At 42.4% G+C, this 18,591-nt stretch overlaps 1 protein-coding gene across 1 annotated transcript in view; it reads right to left on the bottom strand.

The window, feature by feature from the left end:
- Window positions 1-2,283: 2,283 nt before the first annotated feature.
- LOC131957058 (uncharacterized) overlaps window positions 2,284-18,591 on the bottom strand; it is a gene marked incomplete at its 3' end in the record, with an annotated part of 114,247 nt that continues 97,939 nt past the window's right edge. Inside the window, exons 3-4 of the mRNA XM_059321759.1 lie at window positions 6,761-7,038; window positions 2,284-2,503 (exon numbers count right to left, since the gene is read on the bottom strand). Coding sequence (XP_059177742.1) covers window positions 2,284-2,503; window positions 6,761-7,038 — 498 coding nt within the window. The remainder of the gene's footprint in view (window positions 2,504-6,760; window positions 7,039-18,591) is intronic.

The following is an 18,591-nucleotide window of genomic DNA, read 5'->3' as shown; positions in this document are numbered from 1 at the left end:
TAGACTAAATGGTTTCACTTTCCATGGTCGTTCATAAATGGAAAAGTCTTGAGATTGTCATTATTTAATTAACCTTAGCAAAAATGTTGACCATACAAAATTGACCTTCTATTGAAGATTAATCTTAGAAAATTGACATTAACAAAAACATTGAGGATAAATTACTAAACTGATCCTACATACAACAGTGAGGTGGATCTTACCTTCAACAGGTGGACCTTACCTTCAACAGGTGGACCTTACCTACAACAGGTGGACCTTACCTTCAACAGGTGGACCTTACCTACAACAGTGAGGTGGACCTTACCTACAACAGTGAGGTGGACCTTACCTACAACAGTGAGGTGGACCTTACAACAGTGAGGTAGACCTTACCTACAATAGTGAGGTGGACCTTACCTACGACAGTGAGGTGGACCTTACCTACAACAGTGAGGTGGACCTTACCTACAACAGTCAGGTGGACCTTACCTACAACAGTGAGGTGGACCTTACCTACAACAGTCAGGTGGACCTTACCTACAACAGTGAGGTGGACCTTACCTACAACAGTGAGGTGGACCTTACCTACAATAGTGAGGTGTACCTTACCTACAACAGTGAGGTGGACCTTACCTACAACAGTGAGGTGGACCTTACCTACAACAGTGAGGTGGACCTTACCTACAACAGTCAGGTGGACCTTACCTACGACAGTGAAGTGGACCTTACCTACAACAGTGAGGTGGACCTTACCTACAACAGTGAGGTGGACCTTACCTACAACAGTGAGGTGGACCTTAACTACAACAGTGAGGTGGACCTTACCTACAACAGTGAGATGGACCTTACCTACAACAGTGAGGTGGACCTTACCTACAACAGTGAGGTGGACCTTACCTACAACAGTGAGGTGGACCTTACAACAGTGAGGTGGACCTTAGCTACAACAGTGAGGTGGACCTTACCTACAACAGTGAGGTTGACCTTACCTACAACAGTGAGGTGGACCTTACCTACAACAGTGAGGTGGACCTTACCTACGACAGTGAGGTGGACCTTACCTACAACAGTGAGGTGGACCTTACCTACAACAGTGAGGTGGACCTTACCTACAACAGTGAGGTGGACCTTACCTACAACAGTGAGGTGGACCTTACAACAGTGAGGTAGACCTTACCTACAATAGTGAGGTGGACCTTACCTACGACAGTGAGGTGGACCTTACCTACAACAGTGAGGTGGACCTTACCTACAACAGTGAGGTGGACCTTACCTACGACAGTGAGGTGGACCTTACCTACAACAGTGAGGTGGACCTTACCTACAACAGTGAGGTGGACCTTACCTACAACAGTGAGGTGGACCTTACCTACAACAGTCAGGTGGACCTTACCTACGACAGTGAAGTGGACCTTACCTACAACAGTGAGGTGGACCTTACCTACAACAGTGAGGTGGACCTTACCTACAACAGTGAGGTGGACCTTACCTAAAACAGTGAGGTGGACCTTACCTACGACAGTGAAGTGGACCTTACCTACGACAGTGAGGTGGACCTTACCTACAACAGTGAGGTGGACCTTACCTACAACAGTGAGGTGGACCTTACAACAGTGAGGTGGACCTTAGCTACAACAGTCAGGTGGACCTTACCTACAACAGTGAGGTTGACCTTACCTACAACAGTGAGGTGGACCTTACCTACAACAGTGAGGTGGACCTTACCTACGACAGTGAGGTGGACCTTACCTACAACAGTGAGGTGGACCTTACCTACAATAGTGAGGTGGACCTTACCTACAACAGTGAGATGGACCTTACCTACAACAGTGAGGTGGACCTTACCTACAACAGTGAGGTGGACCTTACCTACAATAGTGAGGTTGACCTTACGTACAACAGTGAGGTGGACCTTACCTACAACAGTGAGGTGGACCTTACCTACAATAGTGATGTGGACCTTACCTACAACAGTGAGGTAGACCTTACCTACAATAGTGAGGTGGACCTTACCTACGACAGTGAGGTGGACCTTACCTACAACAGTGAGGTGGACCTTACCTACAACAGTCAGGTGGACCTTACCTACAACAGTCAGGTGGACCTTACCTACAACAGTCAGGTGGACCTTACCTACAACAGTGAGGTGGACCTTACCTACAACAGTGAGGTAGACCTTACCTACAACAGTGAGGTGGACCTTACCTACAACAGTGAGATGGACCTTACCTACAACAGTGAGGTGGACCTTACCTACAACAGTGAGATGGACCTTACCTACAACAGTGAGGTGGACCTTACCTACAACAGTGAGGTTGACCTTCCAAACCATTTTCTCCGTGGCGATGATGGCACACTGATACTCGCCAGCGTCGGCCATCTTGACCTCATTAATGACCATGTTCCATGCGCTGACCCCTGCCGGCCAGGAGTAATGGCTGATCCTCAAATTGGGGTCGGGGGCCCAGATGTCCGTGCCTATACTTAAGAAATGACCGATGCCCGTCTTTGTCCAAGTTACCTGGGTAAAAAAATTAATCATATGAAAATTGCAGCTTGATCGAGAATTACATGAGGTAACCAGGATAATACAGTCCTGTTTAATTCAGAGTTTAAGGATGCAGTTCTAGAATACAGTAATACGTCACTTAGGATACGCCGCAAAGCGTACAGTAACTTTAAAGATATGCACCATCGTAGGTCTAATACATTATTATATTATAGTATTAGATAACTAGGGATATTTTAATACCGTTTTTTTTTAAATTTAACTAACATTTTATTCCTTTTTGTTTTATATATTCTGTCGATTCCACGTTGCGTTTGAAAATAAATGAATTTATCAACAATCTATACGACTAAAATGTAAAATGTTCACTAAAATGTAGATTTCCTTGAAAATTAAACCAAGCTTGCACAGAGATTTAAAAAGATCTACGCTAACAATGTGAACTGAATTATTTCCCTATCTGGACTCGAGTCGCAGGGGTGGTAATAAAAATAATTTTGCGATGAAAATGAGTTAATGCTGAGTTACTTCACTATGTTATGAGTCTTGTTGGTATACAAACAAAAGCAGCAATTGCGTTCAAAGCAAGACAACTATTTAAATACATTTATTATCCCTAGTTATCTCTCTTTGTTTAGCGGGAACAGGGGCATCAGCGTTTAGACTCCGATCAAAATAAATATAAAATTAAAAAAAAATCAATAAATATTCTATACATGACAATGACACTACTTTTTCTTTAACAAATCCAATAAAAATTGTTGATGGTATTCTGGTATCAGCGAGATTGTTTGAGAATAGACCTCTATGACGTCACACAATGGCTAGACGGAGTTCAACCAAGAGTAGGTTTAAAAGAGAGCATACAGTCAGTCATTGATGAACTAGGCTGCGCATTTTTTATTTAGTCGTGTTACTGCAGGATAATGGTGCATAGCTTGTTCGATCATAGATGGTGGCAGTTTTTTTTCAGGCACCTTCTCTACCGCCCCCAGGAAATTTTAGTCCCCACACCACCCTAAAACTGATGTCTACACCAACTACCTTTCTCTGCCCCTATGATGTCTACACCATCTACCTTTTTCTGCCCCTATGCTGTCTACACCAACTACCTTTCTCTGCCCCTAGAACTGAAGTCTACACCAACTACCTTTCTCTGCCCCTAGGATGTCTACACACACTACCTTTCTCTGCCCATAAAACTGATGTCTACACCACTTACCTTTCTCTGCCCCTATGATGTCTACACCAACTACCTTTCTCTGCCCCTATAATGTCTACACCAACTACCTTTCTCTGCCCATAAAACTGATGTCTACACCAACTACCTTTCTCTGCCCATAAAACTGATGTCTACACCACTTACCTTTCTCTGCCCCTATGATGACTACACCAACTACCTTTCTCTGCCCCTAGAACTGATGTCTACACCAACTACCTTTCTCTGCCCCTATGATGTCTACACCAACTACCTTTCTCTGCCCCTATGATGTCTACACCAACTACCTTTCTCTGCCCCTATGATGTCTACACCAACTACCTTTCTCTGCCCATATGATGTCTACACCAACTACCTTTCTCTGCCCATATGATGTATACACCAACTACCTTTCTCTGCCCCTAGGATGTCTCCACCAACTACCTTTCTCTGCCCCTAGAACTGATGTCTACACCAACTACCTTTCTTTGCCCATAAGACCAATCAAGTCCTCATCGATTGTCGTCTCGCCAAGCAAACAGTTCGTCACAGCTGAATAAAGTTTACTCAAGCGATCATAACGAACAATCAACAAAGATTGAGATATTTCTACAAAACGGAAACGATTTCCTCTTAAATTATATATTTGAGCTTTTCTAAAGAGAAAAATGAAACAATCATTAAGAAGGCGGGGGAGGATGTGAGTGGACGTCAGTTGGTTGGGATGTTTGAAGAAAAGACGTCAATACAGGAACACAGAATGACGTGAAGAGGTCAGGAAGACGTCCTTAAAGGATGGGAGGACGTGAGTAGCACTTTACGAGGACGTGAGTGACGTGCACAGGACGTGAGTGACGTCATTAGGACACGTGCAGGGGATGATGGGAAGCGTCTGACAGCTGATGCCAGACATACACACACAGAAAAACACACACACACACAGACATACACGCATGCAGCAAACATCTCCAGGCTCGCGAGATTCTCGACAATTTAGACTTGCAAGCTGATCCAAGTCTCGCCATTAGCCCGGGGATGTCTGGGGCGTGGGTTGACCGTCAGCCGGACCCTCCCCGGGACAGCACTTAGATGAACCCCACGGGGTAGGAGGTAGAGACCCAAGGATCTTGAGGGTTAGTCTGTACAGGGGACTATGTCTTAATTCACCCCTCCTACCCCCCACCAAACACGACATGCTATCTAAATAATATTATAGTCGAATCTAGCAGCAGGCAGGATATGCTACATCTAGTTATATTAAGCTAGTTCTTGTGTCACCTCTAAAGACTGACCCTTTGTGTCACTGACCTACCGACTGACCCAAGTGCCACTGACCTGCCTAGTCCCCAGGTGTTACACCATACAGGGGGGATCGCCCTCTCCCCGCTGTGAGCGACACTGACCTACCAACTGACCCCAGTGTCACTGACCTACCAACTGACCCCAGTGTCACTGACCTACCAACTGACCCAAGTGTCACTGACCTACCAACTGACCCAAGTGTCGCTGACCAACTGACCCAAGTGTCACTGACCTACCAACTGACCCAAGTGTCGCTGACCAACTGACCCAAGTGTCACTGACCTACCAACTGACCCAAGTGTCACTGACCTACCGACCCAAGTGTCACTGACCTGCCTAGTCCCCAGGTGTCACTGACCTGCCTTGTCCCCAGGTGTCACTGACCTACCTAGTCCCCAAGTGTCACTGACCTGCCTAGTCCCCAAGTGTCACTGACCTGCCTAGTCCCCAAGTGTCACTGACCTGCCTAGTCCCCAGGTGTCACTGACCTGCCTAGTCCCCAGGTGTCACTGACCTACCGACCCAAGTGTCACTGACCTGCCTAGTCCCCAAGTGTCACTGACCTGCCTTGTCCCCAGGTGTCACTGACCTGCCTAGTCCCCAAGTGTCACTGACCTACCGACCCAAGTGTCACTGACCTACTGACCCAAGTGTCACTGACCTGCCTAGTCCCCAGGTGTCACTGACCTGCCTAGTCCCCAGGTGTCACTGACCTACCTAGTCCCCAAGTGTCACTGACCTACTGACCCGAGTGTCACTGACCTGCCTAGTCCCCAGGTGTCACTGACCTACCGACCCAAGTGTCACTGACCTACCGACCCAAGTGTCACTGACCTGCCTAGTCCCCAGGTGTCATTGACCTACTGACCCAAGTGTCACTGACCTGCCTAGTCCCCAAGTGTCACTGACCTGCCTAGTCCCCAAGTATCATTGACCTACCGACCCAAGTGTCACTGACCTGCCTAGTCCCCAGGTGTCATTGACCTACTGACCCAAGTGTCACTGACCTGCCTAGTCCCCAAGTGTCACTGACCTACTGACCCAAGTGTCACTGACCTGCCTAGTCCCCAGGTGTCACTGACCTGCCTAGTCCACAGGTGTCACTGACCTGCCTAGTCCCCAAGTGTCACTGACCTGCCTAGTCCCCAGGTGTCACTGACCTGCCTAGTCCCCAAGTGTCACTGACCTGCCTAGTCCCCAAGTGTCACTGACCTGCCTAGTCCCCAAGTGTCACTGACCTGCCTAGTCCCCAAGTGTCACTGACCTACTGACCCAAGTGTCACTGACCTGCCTAGTCCCCAGGTGTCACTGACCTGCCTAGTCCCCAGGTGTCACTGACCTACCTAGTCCCCAAGTGTCACTGACCTACTGACCCAAGTGTCACTGACCTGCCTAGTCCCCAAGTGTCACTAACCTGCCTAGTCCCCAAGTGTCACTGACCTACTGACCCAAGTGTCACTGACCTGCCTAGTCCCCAGGTGTCACTGACCTGCCTAGCCCCCAGGTGTCACTGACCTGCCTAGCCCCCAGGTGTCACTGACCTGCCTAGTCCCCAGGTGTCACTGACCTGCCTAGTCCCCAGGTGTCACTGACCTACCGACCCAAGTGTCACTGACCTGCCTAGTCCCCAAGTGTCACTAACCTGCCTAGTCCCCAAGTGTCACTGACCTACTGACCCAAGTGTCACTGACCTGCCTAGTCCCCAGGTGTCACTGACCTGCCTAGCCCCCAGGTGTCACTGACCTGCCTAGCCCCCAGGTGTCACTGACCTGCCTAGTCCCCAGATGCTGCACCATACAGGGGAGGATCGCCCTCTCCCCACTGTGGACGACAATCTCCGTCTCGCCCGGCATGAAACTCGGGTCTGGAATGAAGGGGCGTGGACCGTCCGGCACGAACTCCGGGAGTCGGGTGGTGGTGTCCTTGTCCGGGGGCGTGTAAATCATGCCGTTAAACAGCCCGGGGAAGAAGTCGGGGTCCCCCTGGCTCTTCTTGACGGGCGGGGCGCCCTTGGCTGGGGCAGACGGAAGTAGAGGCTCATGGTTGTCTGCAATAGATAGGAGGGACATTCTCAAGGGCAAGGTCACTCAATGGTCAGTGAATAAAGGTCACAGAGTTGTTTGTTGATAAAAGTCTCAAGGTCAAGGTCATTAAATGGTCAGTGAATAAAGGTTACAGAGTTGTTAATTAATATACGTCTCAAGGACAAGGTCACTAAATAGTCAGTTAATAAAGGTCACAGAGTTGTTAGTTAATAAATAAAAATCTTAAGGACAAGGTAACGAATATGTGAATTAATAAAGTAAGGACCCAAGGGCAAGGTCACACAGGTGTTATTAAATACATGACTACGAACGAAATAACAATGGATTATCGAATGGTAAATTTGGTGATCATTAAAATGGTGATCATTAAAATGGTCATCATTAAAATGGTCATCATTAAAATGGTCATCATTAAAATCGTCATCATTAAAATGGTGATATGAAAAGTAGAAAAAAACCTTTGAGTTATTTTAGTAATTTATTGAACCTAATATTATTATTTTAATCCTAATTAGATGTTAATATCAGATACATATATCAAAGATCACACAGATTTACTGTATTTTTTAAAATAGTATGTTGTAATGTGCTTGTTGGAGTTATTATTGATGAAAATAACTGGAGTATAGAAAATGGATTATTGGCTTAAAAGTTAAAAGAACAGTTACATTGTTAGACCGAATGGTAAATATGACAGCTGAAACGCACAATGAATAGTAAAAAACTATTAATGACAGGGGCGGCAACTCTAGGTTAAACTAATGGTATAGATTATCCTAACGGTATAGAAATGGTATAGAAATGAGACGGACAGGGGCGGCGACTCAGTGTTGAGTGAGATCAAACGTCAGGCCTGTGTTTAGCTGCACTAAAATATCGCAGGATGTCTTTTGAGCCGGATCATGGTGGAGGAAAACATCAAACACGACGGAGGTTTGGTGGTCTGGGGGTGGGGGTGGGTGGGGTGATACAAGGTTTACACAGGTAGGTGGGTTTACTTTAGACAGCTGGGCACGAACCAGACCTTCTAGCCCTAGAGCTAATGCGCTATTCCTGGGTGTGATGTATTTGTATGTTACCGTTACATCACAGGGACGGCAGGGTAACGAGGTGGAGCCGGTGCTCAGCTGTGCCAGTACTCAGCATTTGTTGGGTGTTGTTGTTTTTGTTTACTGACCCTGACGCATGACGCAGAGTCACAGATAGCCTAGCCAGTGATGTAACTAGACGCCATGCCTTTTTGATGCAGATTGCGACATGAGCGAACTCATGCAATTGCATACCTAGACGCTATGTCATGACACTTGTCTATAACAAGAGCAAACTTATGCATTCACAAACTAACCTAAAACTCACGATTAAACTGGCGTATGTATAAAGCAACACTAACCTAAAAATAACGACTAAACTGGCGTATCTATAAAGCAACACTAACCTAAAACTCACGATTGAATTGACGTATGTATGAACACTAACCTAAAACTCACCTAAAACTCACGATTTAACTGACGCATGAATGAACACTAACCTAAAACTCACGATTAAACTGACGTATGTGTAAAATAACACTAGCCTAAAACTCACGATAGAACTGACGTATGTATGAACACTAACCTAAAACTCACGATAGTACTGGCGTGTGTACAAAGCAACACTAGCTAAACCTCACCTTTAAACTGACGTATGTTATTGCAGCACTAACCTAAACCTCATGATAGAACTGACATGTGTGTCACATAACCAGGTTTAATGGCCGATATGTGCACAGTTAAAGTTTATACTTTGATCTGTCTGTCGTCATAGTCTGTCTGTAGGGGAAGATCTAAGGGTGATCGGGTGAGCTGCGGTAATTAATTAATGGAGTGTCGAGTAAACGTTGATGTGTGGGAGAGATCTATGGGGGTGGGGATGTGTGGGTGGGGGTGTGGGGTAAATATGTAGGATAGGAATGTGGACTAGGGATGTGAGGAGGGGATGTGGGGGTAGAGATGTGGGGGTATGGGGTATAAATGTAGGATAGAGATGTGGGGGTGTGGGTATATATATGTAGGATACCGATGTGGGGGTAGAGATGTGGGGGTAGAGATGTGGGGGTAGAGATGTGGGGTGGCGTGTGGGGTAAATTTGTAGGATACCATGTGGGGGTAGAGATGTGAGGTGGGGGTGTGGGGGTAGAGATGTGAGGTGGGGGTGTGGGGGTAGAGATGTGGGGGTAGAGCTGTGGGGTAAATATATAGGATACCGATGTCGGAGATGGGGTGTGGACTTTGAAATACAAGTTACATACATTACGACATAAACGAAACTTAAAAATAGAACAAACCCGGATTATCTGGCAAGGAGCACACGTTTGAACTTAAGCCGTGCCATTAATCTTAATCTGCTCCGATATATTCAAACTTAATTTTGTTTATAATCTGCTCCGATAATTTCAAACTTAATTTTGTTTATAATCTGCTCCGATAATTTCAAACTTAATTTTTTTCATAAATCATGTTTCAAAGCTGTAATTTCTTTGTAACGTAGCTAGCAATCCAATTATATTATGCCACTAATGTATATATCTTTATATATAAATAAGAACCCACTTAAATGATCAGAGGCTAGATTCTTCGAGATATGTCTTGCTTTTACAAGACAGCGTTATACGTTTTTTTTTAAAACAATTATTTCGTACGAAAAAACAAAGCGTTGTTACTTTCTGTATTGTTTAAAAAATGAATCTGTGGTATAATGGCTAGATAATGCTGGTGATATATGTTATAAAATGACTTAATAATGTTGTTGATATCTGCAGTGGCGTAGCGAGGTCGGGTGTCACCCGGTGCGGCACTTAATGGTGTCACCCCCCCCAGAGGCGTAGTGACCCTTCCCGGGGACAAACTTTCAAGTTTTCGATTTGCACCCCCCCCCCCCCCTTCAAACTTTCGATTTGCACCCCCCCCTCCTCAAGTTTTTGTCTATATATTTTGCTTTTTTTTTGCCTTGGTGTCACCCACCCCCCTAAATGGTGTCACCCGGTGCGGTCCGCACCCCCCTCGCTACGCCCCTGGATATCTGTACTCTCACAATTCAAGTCTTACGGTAAAGTTTGACTGGATCAATTAGTGAGATGACAGATAAAGATCGGTGTCATTCCGGATGTCATACAAGCAAAGATGTCGGTCACCATTAGGGATGCTCGACTCACTTAGATGTCTGTCATAAATGTCAAATAAAGATGTCTGCCACCATTTGGGGTGTCAACCAAAAATGTCACGCTCTAGTTAACCCCACCATGTACGCCTAACCATGACATCATGTACGCCTAACCATGCCACCATGTACGCCTAACCATGACACCATGTACGCCTAACCATGACACCATGTACGCCTAACCATGCCACCATGTACGACTAAACCTAGATGACACCAGACAGAAAGTGGAACGACTTTCCTGGAAGATTCGTATCGCTCCCTAACGTAATTAAATCAGTAATCGATTCTCGAGCAACATGGACTCATTTACGTAGATGATTCGATTACAACAAAATGTCATGACACAATGTAGTACATAAACATACGAAAAACGGGTCGGAAAAAGAAATATTTTTAAACAAAATCTACTAAATTTAATCGAAGTTTAAAAGGAGTATTGTATTCGTGCAAGAAATAATAGTCGATATTATGACAAATCTCGACGTTTAACATTCCATAGATGAAAAATCTCAATTTTGCGATCTTGTCTGTCTGTTTGTGTTCGTTGGCCTGTGTGTCCAGTGGCGTAGCCAGAAATTGGTCATGGGAGGGGTTCAACCATTTCTCCATATGTATACAATCCTATATATATATATATATATATATATATATATATATATATATATATATATATATATATATATATATATATATATATATATGTATATATATATATATATATATATATATATATATATATATATATATATATATATATATATATATATATATATATATATGTAGGGATCCATGGGAGGGGTTATAACCCCCCCCCTACCCCCCTCCTTGCCTACGCCAGTGTGTGTGTCTGTATGTGTATATATGTATGTGTGTTTGTGTGTGTGTGTGTTAACACGACAACTCAAGCGGATGGAATTTCACGTAATTTTTCAAGTATTTTTCTAACAACACCAAAAAAAAATCTAAATACCGTATCAGTTTCGTAGACGATATTTCATATACACGTAAGTAAAATACGTAGGTTTCTTTCAAATTCTGAGCAATTTCCGGTAACCGGAAGTGGCACTTCGCGGTTTATCAAAAGCCTTCAGTATTTTATGGATTTATTTCAAATTCCCATAATCAGAATATCCAAAGAAGTTTTCGCCTTCATATATTTTCTTGCTTAAATGAGCGGTTTTGTCACAAACTTATCAACCATTTCTATAGCTCAATTCCATTGGAAATGCCATTCCAACCACTACTGTTATATAAGAACATACAACAATACTTAGGGGCGCTTACTCTCGCTTTTTCTTTTTCTTTTGGTTTTGTTTTGAGAAACTCGGTCAGTTTAGTATTATATTTATAGCTTGCCTCTGAATGGGTAAACACCGTCTGTGACGTCACCTCTCACGTGACACTATCGCCTGCTCACACACATCTCAATGTCCCACACCGACGCTCTCCAAGTGAAGTGTGGGACACTCCCATTGGAAAACACATCCCTCCATATAAGGAGTAATGTCCTTCTTCCTCTCAGAGTGTGGCGTGTAGAAAGAATAAGAGCCACTCCACACCCCCCGCCCCTCTTAACGGCTGGTGTACTTTATTCGTCTCAAGACACAGCTCCAAGTTAGATACGTCTAAGACGCTCAATTCCTTGTCACTTCAATGGTTTCTTCCCCTTGTCACCATCAGAGTTCTCCCCCTGCTAGATAACTCTTCTCTCGCGGAGTTGGAATAAATTTGAATGATACCACTTGTTCAGGCGGTTCTTAGAGTGATTTCCCTTGGTAAATAGTTTCATCTTAAAGATAGGGTTTATACATAAACCACATTAGCGGAGCAATAAAAGATATGGCTCTCCTCAAGCGCTCCTACTAATGTTTCTATCCTGAGTACGCTACGTTTAGAAACACGCGAAACTTGCAATTCACATAGAAAAAAAAGACATTTTGTTGTGCTTAGGTCTAATGAACTGAGTTGATAGGAGATAAGGTAAATCCTTTAGAATAGACGTTCATCAAAACTATCTTAGTTACTGTGTTTATGTTTTTAGACTAGTTGATTACATTTTCAGTAGCGGATATTGTCAACAGTTGTTGATTTCATGAAAAGTGATATTCAGACTATATTATGATGGCCACAGTGGGAAATATGTACTTGAGTTACTATTGATCTAAATGATTTAAGAACTGCTTAATGTTTGATTACATCCATTAAAACATACTTGTAAATTTGGGAGATGGAAAAAGTACCCAAACGGTTTACACAAAAGTACTTTTTCCACTGGGCCTTTCACACTGTTGTCACTGTGGGTTATCAAAGTAAGCTGGGACTTATTTGGTGGGTTAATTTAAGGGCAAGTAGTAGTTATAGGGTTAATGATGTTTGCTGATCGTATGACATTGAATGATGTTTAAAATAACTTTCTGATGTTTGGTGCACGATGAACATCTAATGATGTTTAGTACAGATATTACATCTAATGCTAGTTGCTACATGTATTACAACTTATAGTCAGTTCATCTACACGACTATGTACCCACACAACTCTGTACCCACACAACTCTGTACCCACACAACTCTGTACCCACACAACCCTGTACCCACACAACTCTGTACCCACACAACTCTGTACCCACACAACTCTGTACCCACACAACCCTGTACCCACACAATTCTGTACCCACACAACTCTGTACCCACACAACTTTGTACCCACACAACTCTGGGCCCACACAACTCTGGGCCCACACAACTCTGTACCCACACAACTTTGTACCCACACAACTTTGTACCCACACAACTCTGGGTCCACACAACTCTGGGCCCACACAACTCTGTACCCACACAACTTTGTACCCACACAACTTTGTACCCACACAACTCTGGGTCCACACAACACTGTACCCACACAACTCTGTACCCACACAACTCTGGGTCCACACAACACTGTACCCACACAACTTTGTACCCACACAACTCTGTACCCACACAAGCCTGTACCCACACAACTTTGTACCCACACAACTCTGGGTCCACACAACACTGTACCCACACAACTCTGAGACACTACTCCCCGGTCCTATGGACCGTCGGGTCAAAGGTCGTGTTTACTATTTACTCCAAGTGCTTTGCACTTTAACTTGAGGGGAATATGAGAAATGAGAATGTGATTGGTTTCATTACGTGAAAAGCTTTAACCTTAGATATAAAATAATTCTAGCATTCGGATCGTCCTGATACTACTTTAACAGAGCCACTGATTGCCATTAACATACTAGAACACACACACACACACACACATATATATATATATATATATATATATATATATATAAACATACATACATATATATGTAAATATATATATATATACAAACACACATATGTACATATATATATATATATATATATATATATATATATATATATATATATATATATATATATATATATATATATATATATATATATATATATATATATATATATATATATATATTGCGCGTTTTTCTTTAACAGAATGTCTTTAAAAAACTGTGCACACTCTTACACATGAGCGGCCACCCAAGCCTTAAAGTAAAACATGGCGTCTAGTGGCGAGTGAAAAGATGTGTCCCTCACGCGAGGGGCTATCAATCTCCCGTGTCACCCCCCGTCCAGTTACCCCCTCCCCCCCTCCCTCTACAGAACGTGCTTATTATGTCATCTGATTTTATGGATTACATCACAGTTCATGCCCTTTACATCCGTCTATCGGCATTTACTCACACAAAAACGGTTTATTTACCCCCCCCCCCCCTTCCCCATCCCCGGGGTGTGGAGAAATAAAAGGCGGACAAGCACCAGGAAAACAGGTTGTTGACATGTAAGGAAGAGGCTAAGTTTGATAAACTACAGGGGTGAGAATCACAGGTGAGTAGTATTTGAGATTTTTAAATATGGGAGTGTTGAGGAAAGAATTGGGTATTATGTGGGTTATCGAAACATTAAGGACTGACAAAAACAGATATTAAGATATTATATACATTGAATATTTGACCCGTAGACAGATACTTTTATGTATACACATATTTATATTATATATATATATATATATATATATATATATATATATATATATATATATATATATACTTTTATATGTAAATGTGATATGTTTATATATAAATATGTACCGCCTATATAATTTTCATCTTTTATTTATTGATTTATTGTAAATAATCATTACGTATTTACACATGTATGTATCAAAACTAAGAAAACGGATGCTAGGCTGTAAAGCAGATTTAGTAATAACATATATGTAATGGCCGGCAACAAAATAAAAATATGCTAAAGTTAAATGAATCAACATGGCCGCCAGCGGAACCGGATGTTGTCAATAAGATTGCGGGGACCTGCAGGAGCTGAAAGACAGTACAAGAGCATCAGGAATCAAAGCTTTTAGAACATTGCTCGCCGCTCATGAATAAACCGGATAAAAATATGGCCAACCAAGTTACCCAACCGTCGTAAGCAACTGACCCCAGGGTGCCGTCTGGCAAGTGGTACAAGTTCTTTTAACATGGACCTGTTGGTCTGAGGGGTTACTGAAGAATTCACAGGAAGGCTATGTCCTGTTACATGTGTGCATCTATATATTATTGCATCTGTACCTCAATAGATGAAATACCACAGATTTTACGGAAATCTGAGGTATTTCATCTATTGATTTACAGAGAATCTGATGTATTTCATCTATAAATGCACACAAGTAATAATATATAGATGTACACAAGTAATAATTCAAGTATGACAACATAGGTGTACGCTCGTAATAATACAAGTATGGTAAACTGTTGGTATAGATGTACACATATAATCCTAATATATAAAAGGCCATGTGCGCTCTTCTCTCTCCCTCTCTCTCTCTCTCTCTCTCTCTGTCTGTCCGCAAAATATTTTCGCCGGACATCACGTCAGAATCGGCAGCGATATATGGATACCTTTATACGGACTTTTGTTGAAAATAATATCTTAGATGTTTTAAATGTATAACCACAATTTTATTTAAAGAAGAAAAATAAAAAAATAAAGGCGTATTCGAATGTAGAGAAACAGTATTCTTTATGCAACCGGAAAAGTGTATAAACTTGGGACAAGAACACATTTAACTATGACGTCGCTTATTGTTTACACTAAAAAAAGAGCACGAAACTGATAACGTCATCTTCCGAGTTTAGAATAAAAAGAAATGAACTATTTCATTCAAATATGATTTAGAGCTATGTACGCTATGAAATGTATACAATACGATTTTCTCGGCCTAAACTTAAAAAATTATTTTATCTATTTGGATTCTAGATCTAGAGATTCTAGATCTAGATATTGATCTAGATATTCTAGATCATCTAGATCTAGAGATTCTAGATGATCTATAAAGCCAAGTTGTCGGGTGCCCGATAGGGCACTTCCCGCCGCCGCAGGCGCTTCAAATTTGGCAGGATCTTGTCTTGGGGCGACAGAACACGGGGGCCGGTTGGCCGAAAAGTCTACGATGAGGGGGTCAAAACTGACCTCGACTGACCGGCGCCTTATATGGGCGTATTAATTAAGCATTCAAATTCTCAATGTTTTCGAAAGCCTAAGCAAAGCTGGGCAGCATGCCTAGTAGTTCAAGAATGGTAAATTGACGATAGATGTACGCACGTAATAATACAAGTATGGTAAACTGTTGGTATAGATGTACACATATAATAATACAAGTATGGTAAACTGTTGGTATAGATGTAAACAGATCATCAATACACCATCACTTCTCGGCTATTTGTGATTGTTGTGGTGTTAGTTTAGCCTCCAAGACTCGATGATTAAAGATCTCTGGTACCACATCGGCCTATTCCCATGTAATAGCAGGTATTGTTTTCGTGAGTTTTGTCAGATGTGTTATATCGTTTTCCTTCAGGTCAAGAGGGGAGTCCATATTTTATTTGTGTAGGCTGAGTCGTGGGTTTAGGAGAGTCAGTCTATGTGAGGTGTCCACGTAAACAACATGTCAGCTTGTTACAAGAGTCAGTTTATGAGAGGTGTCCACGTAAACAACATGTCAGCTTGTTACAGAAGTCAGTCTAAAAGGTGTCCACGCCTGATACAGGTAGTTAGTAGGACACTGGGATGTCAGTTAAATGCTAAGTTGATACAATGTTTGTTACCTATAGAAATGTAGAGTTGAATGACATTGTTTAGCAAAATCTCTCGCTAGATCGTTAAGATTTAGTTTTCTGGGTTCAACATTTACAACTAGAAAAAAGAAAGTTGAATATCTGTGATCGAGAGAAGTCAGTTCGATGCTATAGTGAAACACCAGCTTTTGTCTCTAGTTGTTCATTAACTGACGTCTGCACTTACAATAAAGGTAAATGTCCATTTCTTAGTCGCTAAAAGAAGCTGAATGAAATTAAACTGTTTTTAGTCAGGAAGAGTGTCATTTGATATACTACAGTACTGGCATTGTGATGCACGCAGTACTTGAGAAGAACTACGTGTCAAAAACACTTCGAACATTTTGGTCGGTTGTAAATATTAAGTCTATGTCAGTCTATGTCAGTCTATGTCAGTCTATGTCAGTCTATGTCAGTCTATGTCAGTCTATGTCAGTCTATGTCAGTCTATGTCAGTCCAAAAAAAAAAAAAAAAAAAAAAAAAAAAAACCTCGCAATTTAAAAAAAAATGATAAAGCAATGTGGATTGCTGATGAGAAATGGATTGCTGATGAGAAATTGGGCAATTAAGAAAACGGTACCAATAAGCGCGATGAGAAATGTTTAAAACAATTAATTGTTTTCGGTGTTAGTGTGAGATTAGTGTTAGTGTGAGATTAGTGTTAGTATGAGATTAGTGTTACTCTGAGATTAGGGTTAGTCTGAGATTAGTGTGAGATTAGTGTTAGTCTGAGATTAGTGTGAGATTAGTGTTAGTCTGAGATCAGTGTGAGATTAGTGTTAGTGTGAGATTCGTGTTAGTGTGAGATTAGTGTTAGTGTGAGATTCGTGTTAGTGTGAGATTAGTGTTTGTCTGAGATTAGTGTGAGATTAGTGTTAGTCTGAGATTAGTGTGAGATTAGTGTTAGTGTGAGATTCGTGTTAGTGTGAGATTAGTGTTAGTGTGAGATTAGTGTTAGTGTGGGATTAGTGTTAGTGTGGGATTAGTGTTAGTGTGAGATTAGTGTTCAACTGATTTAGTGTTAGTGTGACGCCCAGTGTCCAACAGCGACCCTACCCCCTCCGGGAGAAATGTCAGAATTCCTGATAGTGTGACGTCCAGTCCAGTGTGAAGCTAAAATCGTGTTATCTGGACGTCCTGTGGCTGCTTGATTGAATGTTTGCTCACGTCTAGTGCAGGGTCATGTCAGTGCAGGGTCATCTCAGTGCAGGGTCATCTCAGTACACGTCAGGTCGGTTAAGGTCAGTTGAGGACAAAAACGTTACCAGAAAATTGTTGTTCCAGAACGTCAGGAGCCACCGCTAGAGGGCTGGAACTGTGACGTCAGGAGCCACCGCTAGAGGGCAGGAACTGTGCGTCATCACTGACACGTGACAGTTGCCCGGGGCTGAGGCCACACCCACACGTCTCCATCTGATACAGCCCTGCTCGACAGCACGGCAAGTTTAGTGCCAGAGATCTACAGGCTGTTCTATAGTGGACATAGAAGCTGTCTTATAGTGGACATAGGGTCTGTCTTATAGTGGACATCAGGCTCTCTCTTTGTGGACATAGGGTCTGTCTTATAATGGACATACAAGCTGTTCTATAGTGGACATAGAAGCTGTTCTATAGTGGACATAGAAGCTGTTCTATAGTGGACATAGAAGCTGTTCTATAGTGGACATACAGGCTGTTCTATAGTGGACATACAGGTTGTTCTATAGTGGACATACATGCTGTTCTATAGTGGACATAGGGGCTGTTCTATAGTGGACATAGAAGCTGTTCTATAGTGGACATAGAAGCTGTTCTATAGTGGACATAGAAGCTGTTCTATAGTGGACATACAGGCTGTTCTATAGTGGAATTAGGGCTGTTCTATAGTGGACATAGAAGCTGTTCTATAGTGGACATAGAAGCTGTTCTATAGTGGAATCAGGCTCTCTCTTTGTGTACATAGGGTCTGTCTCATTGTGTTGTTAAATAGTTGCAATGAAGAAAGATACAATGACGATGTGAAAAGGATTATTATTTGAGGCTCTACGAATGTCAAAACAATAGAAGTATAGGCCAACATCTTTTAGATGACTATTCGAGTTTTTAAAATGAGATTAAATGCACTTTGAAAACCTCAAATGTAGGCTAATATGAATAACTAATTAAAAAATAACTCATATACAAAA

Source organism: Physella acuta, unplaced genomic scaffold (genome assembly GCF_028476545.2).
Source record: "Physella acuta isolate Inbredline_101_S28 unplaced genomic scaffold, ASM2847654v3 ptg001200l, whole genome shotgun sequence".
Lineage (NCBI taxonomy): Eukaryota > Metazoa > Mollusca > Gastropoda > Physidae > Physella > Physella acuta.
The sequence above is the reverse complement of the archived record's forward strand: the minus strand, read 5'-3'. Positions and strand labels throughout refer to the sequence as shown.